Here is a 13,081-nt window from a genome sequence, read left to right on the forward strand (position 1 = left end):
AAATACATCATCTCAGTCTCATTTACAATTACTCTGTCTTAATTCTTAATTAGTCTTTAATATAGTGCCTGCGACTATAACAACTCACTAACTAAAAAGGCCTATAAATTATTTTACTGTATCTTAAAATAACTAAATATTAAATCTATAAATTTCCCTAGGACTTGGGGAGGGGAAAAATGAGCAAGATTACAAATCAGGTAAAAAATCAGGTCTACAGAGGTTCATGTATGGAATTTGCTAACAAGACAACATGCTGGCTTTGCCAGTCACTGAAGAATGATTGAACAAATGGTAAAGACCAGAATACGTTAATGATTGTGTTGGACATACAATCATAAATGGTTTCTTCGTGCATGTGATTATCCGTATCCGTTTGATTTCCGTATGTAATCTATCTGTATTTTTAATATGTTCATTACCATAGTACCTAGGTCCATTTTCAGAAAGAGAATGTTAATTTTACCTAACAATCACCAGCCTTTTCTAAAAGGAGGGTAAAGAAACAGACCAGTATATTGCATTGTGAAATAATTGGCCCTGTGAATATAACAGATTCAATATATATTAATGAGTCTTTTCGGGGAGAGGATGGTGCTCAGTTTTATTGGCAATAACATTTGTTCTTATGGGGCATGCAGTCTCAGAAAACTGGAAACGAGATATAGAGCCCTTCACATTTAGGTCACTGGTTCAAATTCAGCTCACTTCAATAGTGGCCAAACTTTGTATCCTGTTGACTGTTTGGCCTGAATGAAATGCTTCCTATTGGATGTTCTCCAGTTTCTAGTGGGCACGTATCCGTCTCACAAAAAATACTACCACACCCAGCACCAATGCAACTCTTACTAGTAGTCTCATCAGAGAGATTGGTCCTTGAAAGGGCTGTGGAGATTAAACCTTCCCCCTCCCCTCCCTCCCCCCCATCTAGGCTGTGTCTACACTAGATAATTACAGGATCTGTAATTCTCCACCAATGCAGTTCCATTGGTGGTAGCAACAACGGAGGGGTTAGTGTAGACACGTTTCAGACATTTTTAACAGTCATCTAGCCCTACTCGCAGTAAGGTTAAAAAACACAATGGCAGAAGTTTCTCACTGTCACCGCTGTTGCAGCTGTGTCCTAACTTTTCTACAGCACACAAGACCCTAGGGATGTCCCTCTGGGTCAGTGTTGAGGCCTAATAGTGTGGCAACATAAGGAAAGCTTGCAAAGCTGCTATCAGAGATGTGCCAGTTCTGAGAATAAACAGGGGACCTCTGTTACCATATCTGTCAATCATCTGACCTCTTTCATGAGCACTAGTTTCTCTGTTGCTCATACGTGCATGCATGTTCGCTCACCTGTACACAGAGGGAAGGCCAAATTCATCCCTGATGTAAGTCAGTAGATTTACCCAGGGAAGAATTTGGCCAATCCTTAAAATGAATTATTTTCTAGAGTGTCAGATAAGCTTAATATGTTTTTTAAAAATACTAAAATAGATGATACCTTGAAAATAATTTAAGAGATTTGGATGGATGGATTGACTTTTTTTTTTTTTTTTTTTTTTTTTTTTAAATCTCTGTAGATTGACATTTCTACCTGTAGTGTCTGTTAGCATTGTAGCATATCTTGGTTCAAGTGAGCAGCTTGTACCATGAACCTGATATCTGGTTGGATTGCAATTCATGGGACAGTCCCAATTTTTCACAGCCCTATCTGTATACTGCAAGCCTCGCTTATAAAACAAGCCCAACTGTATTTTGAAAGTTGAAGCACAGCTTCATACAGTTATAACAAAAACAACATAATGTGATGTTTTGTTTTTGTTTTGATTGCTTGAAAAAATAAATTTAGAACTTGAAGCTTTGTCTACTGACATTGGAGTTTCCCCCACTGGGATACATGGGTCACTTCGTCCCATTCTGTGGAGAATTTATATCTATTTATTTAACAGAATAGCTCTTCCAGATAAAGAATCTATGGAGAAGTAGCTGCCTTGCTGACCAGTGGACTATGTAGTGTGTATTATATGTGCACAGTCCATTAGAGAGCTCCAAAACAACGTAAGTACTGACTGAATGGTCTTGCAGTCACAACTCAATGGCCTTAATTAATGAGCATATCTAAAGTTTTACCTGCTATTTTGATTTGCAGCCCCATTAGTCTAAGAATTTTAAAAACTTGTGTTTCAGTCTCAAATTCCAAACTCATTTGAAAATTCTGAATTTTATCTAGTTGTGCTTGAAAAGAAGTTTTTGCATGGTTTTTAATAAAACCATATATCCATTTCTTGAATTCATTAAGAGGGAAAAGCTTCATGTAAACCCTTTGACAATCCTGGGTTGAGTTTGGGGTTTGTAATTTAAAACTGGGCAAGTTTAGCAGAGTTCTGGCTTTTGCGGCCAAAGGTTCATACAGTTCTGTTGGAGAACCATAATGGAGCATGTGGATATTTGTTTACAACCAGGATTTGAATTTTTTATACACAAGAAAACTCATCAAAATCTGGTAGGAGAATGCTTTTGTGCTGGCCATTAACTTAATACAAATGTGGTATTAATTAACGCTCTGTCCTTGGGAAGTTGCACGTGAAATTTCTTGCTAATTTTCTATGTCCATGGATTAGCTTGCTTTAGAAACATGCACACATTTTAGTGTTCTAAACGCTACAGAGTGCAAAAATGCTCAAAATATCAAAACATTATTTTAGCAAATATGTAATTCTATTGTAAATCCCTTACCAGATAACACTAATGGGAAGTGGAACTTGCTACATTACAGCAATGAAAACCAGTGAGCATATTACTAGTATTGTAAAAATCCTTCCTTTAACTCTTAAGGCTAAATATTCAGTAATATACATCTAGGTTTCAAGTTGCACAACAAACGTGCACTTGCAATTTACAGAGGCAATATTAGGTAGCAAAAACTATTGGTCCCCTGAATGGGAGTGTGGGCTGGTTGTCTACTTAAATATGAAATTTTCAACTTACCCAGATTGTGATTAGTTGCCTAATTGAATGTGTAAATAGATGCTTTTGCATGTGTAATCTAATTTATTTAAAAACTCACATGCTTTAGTTTCCACCTTCTACTGAGAAACATATCTGATCTTTTGATTCCTCACATGTATTGAAAGCTACTGTGGGGCTTATTAAGAATTTATTTGAATATGAAATGCTGAATGGGACCAATAGTCAGAGTATTGTTTACCTAGATAATTGATCGTACGGACAAATAATTTCACAATGGAATGGATAAGGGTATACATTTGACAAATAATTAAACTTAACAGCTGTGAAAATCCAAAATTATTTGTTCTACTTTTAAAAGAGATCCTTGAGGATCTGCTGTTTCATCTTTATTCCTTTCCACATGCATCAGATCCAAAGGAAACACTCAAAATTAGAGCTGTGTTAAGAAAGGAAATTCCATTTTGTGGTGAGTTTCAATATTTTGACATTTTGTTTAGGAACAAAACCTCTAAATTTTGAAATTCTACAAAAGGGAAAGCCCTGGGTTTAGGACTCCAGGGCAATCTGCCTAGCTAGCTGTCCCAGGGTCAAGGATGCTGGAAGCCCTGGGGTCTCTGGTTCCAGGGAAGTCTGCATGGTGGGTGGATGTATCTTGGATTAGTGGACCCTGGAAGCCTGGATTCCCCTGCAGCCAGCAATCAGGAAAATAGGCAGATTTCCAACAGAAAGTTGCCTGGCAGGCAAGTTTCTAGATATGCCTGTTTTCCATCAGAACTTAATCAAAATCAAACAGTCTCCACAAACCGGTTTTGCTTTAAATAGACCAATCTGCAAATTCCCACAGCAAATATTTTGTCAGAATTTGTCAGCCAGCTCTAATAGTAAGATAACTATCCTAAAAGTTGTTCATTTTCCTGTTGAGTGTAAATTAGAAATCAAGTTAATGTTACTTAAGCACAATTTTCTTCCTGATGGCAATTCACTCCAGAATGAAAGAACTGAACAAAGCCCCATGTGCAACTTAAGCCCCACATCAAGGGCTTACGTGCTGCAATGTGCCTTTTGTGGGTTGAATTTCACCTCCTGAGAACTGTGTTAATAAATTACCATTCATAACTCCTACTGCAATGGCCATTCTTTCTTTTTCATCTCATGAATATTTACAGGGTCGCATTGAAAAGCATTTTAAATACCCCTTTGTTATATACTCTGTTACCTCAAAAATGAAAATTCCTGAACTTTCAAGAGCATTCTTTTTGAGGGAAAGAGTGTGTGCTCTATAATATTCATGTTAGTTGTTTCCAGATGCTGTAACTTAGGCCTTCTCGTTTTATGACAAATGCTTTCCCCCTTCTGCCAGTGTTAAAGGGAATGCTTGTCACTTATCCTTTGGCTGGAGGGCACAACAGCAAGTTTGTAATTTTCTTCCTGCATATGCAAATGATATCAGTATACATGTCTATGGAAGTCACTCGTTAAAAGAATACACAGCAATGAGTCCAGTGTGGATAGCATGAATGGTGTATAGGTGACTGTTCTCATAACATTTACTTTCCCTTTCTAATGCCATAATTATAAAAAAAGTGTGTCGTATTGAGAGACTGAAAGTGCCCAGTAGTTGGCAGAACAGACTGAGAGAAACAAAGGGATACAGTTTCAGCACGAAGTGCAGAGGAATTAGATTTTCTTGTAGACCAATAACTGGAGCTGTGCACCCAACATCCATACTTCCCAACGGAAAATGTCATTGAAGGGAGGAGGAGTAGTGCCAAATGCATTGCTCTTGAATGTGCATCCCTAATGAGAGCCAAAGATAAGGTAGGGTTAATACATCACTCCTGTATCTGGAATCCTAGCCAGAACATTTTTAATTGCGCTAAGGGATATTTTGGGTTGACTAAAACAAAATACAATTTTTCAATGAAAATGATATATTGAAACATCTAAGTAGAAGGTATATGTGACCAATGAATGCTTCTAAAAATACTTGCCCAGTGGAAATAGTATTATGACCAGTTTTTAGTAAATTGCATAGAATCTTTTTGTTTGAAAAGAAGCTCATTGCTAAGAGCTACAGGTCACCTTGGTGCAAGTTCTTGCCATTCTTGCATGTTTGTACAAGGCGGGACGAGGACACAGAGAATCCTTCAGTACCCACATAGGCACCCTGAGAATCCTGAGGCTTGTGCTCACAACTTAGACTCCCTCTGTCGCCTCTGATAGGTCACGTAGGATCAACATTTTCAAAAGTGTCCACTTATTTTGAATGGACCCTTACGTATCTCAAAGTGGATACCCAAAATTAGTGAACACTTCTGAAAATATTGTTCTAACTTCCCAGTTTCCCCAGTAAAATCAGGATAGTACCTAATTACATCACAGCACTATTTGTGAGAATTCGTTAGTTGATTTTTACAAGGCACTTGTAAGGTGGTGGTGTTACATGTATTGCTCTATATCAGTTGTTATTATTTAATATTTATACTGCAGTAGCATTCAGAGACCCAATCAGAATTAGGTCCCTGTTGTGCTAGATCAGGGGTCTCAAACTCAAATGACCCCGAGGGCCACATGAGGACTAGTACATTGGCCCGAGGGCTGCATTACTGACACCTCGGCCCCGCCGCCCTCGGCCCCGCCACCATTCCACCCCTTCCATGAGGCCCCGCCCCTGCCCTGCCTCTTCCCACCCCTTCTCTGCCCCCATTCCAACTCCTTCCCCGAAATCCCCACCCCAACTCTGCCCCCTCTCTGCCCCCAGGGGGTGCAGGAAGGGTGTGGGGTGTGGTGGGGGCTCAGGGCAGGGAGTTGAGGTGTGGGGTGCAGGAGGGGTGAGGGGTACAGCAAGGGTGCAGGGTGCGGCAGGAGGCTCAGGGCAGGGGGTTGGGATGCAAGAGGGGTGCAGGGTGTGGCAGGGGGCTCAGGGCAGTGGGTTGGGGTGCAAGAGGAGTGTGGGGTGTGGCAGGGGGTTGGGGTGCAGGGTGCGGCGGGAGCTCAGGGAACGGGGTTCAGCTGCAGGAGGGGTTCGGGGGGCAGGATCTGGCCTGGCGCGTACCGGGGGCAGGGCAGGCTCCCTGCCTATCTGCCCTGTCCCCGTAAGAGGCTGGAACGTGGGGAAGGGGGTGGCGGAGGGGCTGTTTGTTTCTGTTGCTTGAGGCACCACCTCCAGCAGCTCCCATGGGCCGCGGTTCCCCATTCCTGGCCAATTGGAGCTGCTGAGGGCGCTGCCTGAAGCAACAGCCACACACAGCCCCTCCAGCCCCTCCTTCCCCACGTTCCAGCCTCTTCCCGGAGCTGCGCAGGGCAGGCAGGCAGGGAGCCTGCCCTGCTCCTGGTGCATGTCCAGCTGGAGCCGCTCTGGTAAACACTGGGGGAGGGCGGGGGGGCTCATGGGCCACAGAAAATCACCCCACGGGCCGTGTGTTTGAGACCCCTGTGCTAGATGCAGAACAAATCCTTAAGAGAAAACAGTCCCTGCCTCAAAGAATTTACAATCTAAATAAGGTCTGGAAAACTTATATAAACTGGAAATTATATGTACAGATGACCGGCAAGCTTCCCATTTTGAAATGGCTGGAAAGATCTCTCACAAACACACTCTCAGATACGTTTTAACTAAACTTCTAATTTCACTGGTCCAGACAGTGTAGGCCCGTATTATACACTCATCCATCTGTCCTGGTTCTTATTTTAATACACATCACTATCGTAGGTCTGAGCTAACATGAAGCCTGATAGCCATCATTCTTTTGAGAAGTATTTTCCTGTTGTTGCAGAAAGATGTAAAGTATGAAGATACCATGATTTCTGAAAGGGAAAAGGGATTACTACAGTCAGACTGAGGAGTAAAGAGGACAATGCCTCTGTCTTTTACTGATATTTGTTGCTTTAGGATACATGTTCCTTTTGATTGGTGATGGTAAAAGAAACCATTCACATTAAGAATCTAGGGTACAAGGACAAAATAAAACCTAATTTAAGTGTTAGAATTGAAAAAGCCCTAACTGATTAGATCTGTGTAATCTGATTTGTTATGGCACCTTAGAGACTAACAAATTTATTTGGGCATAAGTTTAACAATAAATTTTTTAGTCTCTAAGGTGTCACAAGGACTCCTCATTGTTTTTGCTGATACAGACTAACATGGCTACCTCTCTGAAACCTGATTTGTTATGTGCTTTATATCCAATTTAAGGTACCAAAGGAAGAAACAAAGGGGAATTTACAAATCTTCAGGGGGTAGCTGCATCTACAAATGGAAAAATATTAATTGCAGACAGTAACAACCAGTGTGTACAGGTATTATGTCTCTCTTTTAATATCAGTATTTTACTGTATTAAAGATAAGTTTTGTAAGATACAAGCATGGCTAGAAAATATAGAGAAGCCTGCTCTGCTCAGCATTCAGGATCACTCTGATTTTTTTGAAATATTGTAGCTGTTTCAGATTCATATCAGATCTGCTACAGCATGTGCTAGAATTGCTTCCCTTTTTATTATATTTGAATATAAAGATGAGATTGATCAGCAGTCATATTAGAAAAATATTGACTTTGCATTGCAAGTTTTATTACTTCAATCAGTGTTCCCAAATAAAATCCAGAATACAGTGCCCAAACTCTGTTACATAATCTGATTTTTTTTTTTTGAGGAAAAACAAACTAATGTAGGTTTCATTTTCAAATACCTTTTAGTTTCACATCAGTCTAATTTACTCTTCTCTCTGATATTATGATCCAAATGTTGATGTCTATAGCAGCAGCCCCAATGACCACAATAGCCTGGTTTTAGGTGTTCAGATTCAATTTCCTGTGTGAAGATCAAGCTGGGTGCGTGGGTTGTTTTTCCCTCCCTTCTATCATGTATCATCTTCACTATTAAGGATTTATCAGCTCCATTCTGACTGCACATATGGTTGGAGATGAATGTGATAGAAGTTTCCTCTTCCCTAAAAATATTGGATTCGCAGAGTCAACTGCAGTAAAAACTTGTTTTTATTAGTAAACTATACACGTTTTCAAAGAGATATGGGATCAAATTTTCATCAGTTGCTTCTAAACATGCTCTTAAAATTTTGCACTTGCATTTCATGTATTTGCAGCCACAAATGGAATTTCAGTATCTAATTACTTGTCTTGACGACATAGCCAGTGTGCTAAATTCTAAGAGGTGATAAGTACCTTAGCACCTCCCAGGATATCGCCCAATATTTACCCCTAACTCAGGTAATTAGATGTTGAAATTCTATTCTACATTCGTCTCTTCCACAGACTTCTTGTGCAACCTTGGCTAAGTGTCTATGTGCCTCACTTTCTTCATTTATAATATGGGAATCACAATGCTTCCTTACCTCAGAGAGATGTTGTGAAGATTAATTCACTAATGTCCGTAAAGCATTTTGAGATTATTGCAAGAATGGTGCTATGTAAATGCAAAGTACTTGTTTACAGTAAAGCTAGGGTCCTGGTTAAGGCCTCCCTGTAAATTGGGCTCAAAGGTTTCAGATATGTGCAGTAACATTGTTTCATTATTAGAGTCAGATAAGGGACTGTAACAATTAATATTTCCAGTGCTTTAATTATTTTCCTGTTTGCCAAAGACCATGTCATCAGAAATAGATTACTGTGATTAATGTACAATTACTTTTAAAAATAAATATTTTTTTATCACAGATATTTTCCAATGATGGCCAGTTCAAAAGTCGTTTTGGTATACGAGGAAGGTCTCCTGGCCAGTTGCAGAGGCCTACAGGAGTGGCTGTGCATCCTAGTGGTGACATCATTATTGCAGACTACGATAACAAATGGGTTAGCATATTTTCATCAGATGGAAAATTTAAGGTAAGATTATAATATGAAGCTTTGACCGTTTTTAACAAGGGAATACATTTGTTTGTTTTGTTTTGAGAAAGAGAACTGGAGATGTGAAACAGATTAATAAATACATTCTTTTCTTGTGGAAAACCATGATGCGCCTAAAACCAAGTTTAACAATAAATAGGAAAATGTCAAAATGGAGATACCAAAAGTATATGAATTATATTTTTAATAAAATTTTTATCAGATAGGTGCTTGGGGGCCACACTACAACTTCGAATTGCAAAACACCCAACAATAATACACAGTGCCAAACTCCAAACAGTTCCACAGTCATATCATTAAGTAGTCTTCAGTACTTTAAGACTAGGCGGGAAGATTAACAAGATCCTCCATCTTTTCATGTACTGTGTATTTATACCTGCCTACTGTATTTTCTACTCCATGCATCTGATGAAGTGGGTTTTAGCCCACAAAAGCTTATGCCCAAATAAATTTGTTAGTCTCTAAGGTGCCACAAGTAGTCCTCTTTGCTTTTGTTGATACAGACTAACACGTCTACCACTCTGAAACAGATCCTCCAGTGGTAGCCCATTTCATATCCTGGAGGCCGTGACCTAAAATGAGTTGAGACCTTCAAACGGCAGTTAAAGAAAGAACGTAGTGTCTTAGAAGGATACTAAATTGATAATTGGTTCCCCAGAAAGGTGCGTCCTACTCTGTTTACTACATGCATGTCAGCAAAGCACGTTTGTAATTCACCCATTATCCTATTGGCAGACAATGCAAAAACAGCAAGGCAGGTTTATTATCGTCACAAAAGATCACCCGAGTGCTGTATGGGCTGCCATATTGTGTGCTGGTTGACTTGCAGGCATCCCAGAGTAGAGAGAATTACATTATTCGAGTAGCAATAAAAAAGGACCTGGTGAGATCTCCACTAGAGAGAGGGGCAAATTCTATAAAAGTTATGAACTTGCTAGAAACACATCTATATTATCCCTTGTCCCACGGTTCTTTGTGGTCAGTGTGTGGTCAGGAAGAACCTCTAGTTCTTGACAAATTTTACCAGTGCCAGCTATGTGCCACCCACACATGGCAAGACAAACTGGGCCTTAAAGCTTGATGTGACCAAGAAAATCTCTTTTGGATCATGTACTTAATTGCTCAAGAAAAACTTTCTGCATGTGATTTTTTTTTTCTTCGTTCTCAGTGAAATGAAGTTTACAGTAATGAACTGACTTTGTATGTGAGTGCATGCTGTTATTCTTTAATGGTCAGCACGTGGAAAGAATAAGGATGTACTATTAGTGTTAGACAGAGGTGTTCTCCTTTACTTAAAGCAAAAGAGGCTGTGTTCTTGCCTGTGAGTGTTATGTAAGGCCTGATTCTGCAATCATTACTCACATTAAGTAGTTCTTTACTCATGGGAGTAGGCTTCCACTAGACTTCAACTTGGTCAGTTTAGCACATGTTAAAGGCAGCGTGCTTTGTCTGTATTAGATTTCTAATACACATTAGTTAGCATGAGTTAGCTAACATGCTACATCACACCTTTTAACCCTTAGTTTAGACAAAGCCCTGTTGATTTCAAAGAGCTGTGATTGTGGACTGTGCTGGTGGTCACCTGTTCTTCTGGTGACTAAACAGGAAATGAAATTCAAAAGTTCCCGGGGCTTTTCCTGCCCACCTGGTTAGTGCATTGGAGTTGAGAGTGTTGACCAGAGCAGTCACAAGGGAGCATCCTGGGATAGCTCCTGGAGGCCAATAACCTCGAATTGCATCCAGAATACCTTTAACCCGGGATTGCGATCTTGATTTAAGCCCTACTCCACTTGCCAAGGTGGAGTACAGAAATCGAATTAAAGAGCCCTTTAAATCGAAAAAAATGGTTTGGTCACGTGGACGGAATCTTTTTTTCCGAAATAACTCGGCTAATTCCAAAATAACAGGCTAGTGTAGACCATGCCTAAGTCTGAGACAGAGGCCGCAGGATTGAGTGAGATGGCAGTATGCTCTTCAGTCACATAAAAGACCTGCTGAGAAACTACCAACCTACTTTCTCATTCACAGAGTCTGGCTTTGGAGCATAATTTTCTAGTTGGCATTTTCTGGCAGTTAACAACCCAAAATCTCAGGCCTGAGCTGCTCGAGGTGGCTTTTAACAGGGAGGAAATGCCCTCCTTTTTGGCTGCTATTTACTAAATAATTCATTCTATAGTAGACAGTTATCATCTCTTCAGTGACACCCCTTTTAGAAAATTGTGTAGTCACATAGCCTTAAGGTGTGTGCAGCTGTATTTCCTACTTGTTCTACTTTTACCTGAAGATCAGTAATTAACCAATTGTTTTAAAAAAAATATATAGAATGTCTCCGGTGTGTGCATGAAACATGAGGTAGGTCCCTTTATAAAGGTAAAATAGCTTCCAAAATGTTCAGATACTCAGGGGATCTGGTTCTCCTCTCTGACTAGGGCAAATTACTCCATTGAAGTCAGTGAATGAACTGAAGACAGACTGGTGTAAAACAAGTGCAACTGGGATCAAATTCAAACCTTTGGAGTAATTGGAACATTGTATAAATAATTAAAATCTTCCATGTAAACTGGCTTGGATTGGAGGATGATGCTGGAGTGCCATTTTCTTTAGTTCCCCTAGATTGAACATAAACTAAGCAAACTGGATGGTTATTCTGGGAACCAGTATCCTGTGCAGTGTTCCCCGCCAGCACAGAGACAAGTATTCAAAATGTTGATATTAAGGACATATACATGACATACAGACCGACTTTGTTTGGTTTAGTTAGTGTTTCTGTTGGACTATAGGAGCTCTGCAAAGGAAAAAAAAAGTTGGCAATATCTTTGTATCTAGTACAAGTCAATACATCAGACTTTATGGTGCTAGTAGTCAGAATGTTTAAATGGGAGAGAAACTTAATTATAATATAAAACACTTTTTTATATGTAAACAGAATGGACTGTATTTGTGAGAGAAATTCAAGACTATTAAATAAGTATTCTACATATAGTGGGCAGGCTTGGTCTTATGGTTGAAACACAGAATGGGGATTCAGAAGATCTGTTAGCAAGTCTAGCAGAGCTAGAAATATATGGAATTTGAGCAAATCGCTTCATCTCTTGTCTGTTTCCCCATCTGTAAAATGGGAACAATAATACTTCCCTCCTTCACTGGGGTTTTATGAGGTTAAAGTCAGCAATGTTTGCCAAGCGCTTTGAGACTGTAGATAAACATACAAAGTATTAATGGTGATTCTGATTGAAGAAAGGCATGAAATACTGGGCAGCTTATCTGATGCAAGAAGTCTGCTAGTTGTTAGGCTGCACCATTGAGGGTCACATCAGAGTTTCTGATCTTATTCTATATGTCATTTTTATCACTTTTTTCCTCATTCCAGTCACTCCTCCCTTTGCACCATTTTAACAGCCATGAGAGCCAGTAAGCAAATTTCTTTGGAGCTATGGCCAAGCATCTCCACAGTTACAGGACTTGGTTGGTTTATTGTAGCTAACTCCCATGCAAAGGAGAAAAGTTTCACTTTCCTGATGCTTTGTCTCCACTAGCCCCACAAGTCACATGGCAACAGACTCAGAACTATGGCACAGTGACACAGGATAACATGTTAATCATTTCTTCTTGGCCACAGGACCTGCGAACAATAGACAGGGAACAGCAACCACAGTCAGAACCCCCCACCCCACCAGCCAGGGAGCAAGTGGCAGAGAGCTGTCAGAGAAGGGCACCCAGCTAGGGGCCAGCAGCCCATCCATACCCCCTTACCAGTTTAGAAAAAGCTGCAGTCAGGCCCAGGGGATCCAGCAACCTAACCACAGTGTTTCACCCAGTCCAGGACAAGGAGAAACTAGGCCAGAGCCTCAAGGAGCCATCTGGACATCAACCCAGGGCAATGCCAGGACCACCCAGGAGCACAGCAACTCCCATGTTTCTAAAGCTTGGTCCATGCTTTCTTCTTGTCAGGCAGAAATTCTGATAATTAGGACATCTGCTATCATTTTTATAAATAAGGCAGTGTATTAATCAAAGATGCAAATTTGACCATTGACTCATTTGCATAAAATCTCAAGATTTTTGGAACCTTCAACTACAGTGGCCAAAAATTTTTTGATGAACCCACATTTCTAAGCTGTGAGCAGTATAGTGTCAGAGAGGCCCAGTACAGTATATTTGAAGCTAGATTGGGCTTTGGCTCTATCAGAATTCCTTCGCTGTGCTAACAGGCACTAAGAGAGGCTGCAGCATGCTTCTTCACACTCCATATCCCCAGC

The 13,081-nt window shown here is 40.2% G+C and overlaps 1 protein-coding gene across 49 annotated transcripts in view; it reads left to right on the forward strand.

Moving 5' to 3' along the window:
* TRIM2 (tripartite motif containing 2) overlaps positions 1 to 13,081 on the forward strand; it is a 110,298-nt gene that overhangs the window by 86,732 nt on the left and 10,485 nt on the right. For 48 of the 49 annotated variants that reach the window (XM_005307379.5, XM_065597855.1, XM_065597854.1 and 45 more), the window contains 2 exons: positions 7,157 to 7,260; positions 8,634 to 8,801. In XM_005307379.5, coding sequence (XP_005307436.1) covers positions 7,157 to 7,260; positions 8,634 to 8,801 — 272 coding nt within the window. Of the gene's footprint in view, positions 1 to 1,940; positions 1,963 to 7,156; positions 7,261 to 8,633; positions 8,802 to 13,081 lie in introns of those variants that run through there. The other variant, XM_065597876.1, reaches the window with a different exon arrangement.

Source organism: Chrysemys picta, chromosome 5 (genome assembly GCF_011386835.1).
Source record: "Chrysemys picta bellii isolate R12L10 chromosome 5, ASM1138683v2, whole genome shotgun sequence".
Taxonomy (NCBI): Eukaryota; Metazoa; Chordata; order Testudines; family Emydidae; genus Chrysemys; species Chrysemys picta.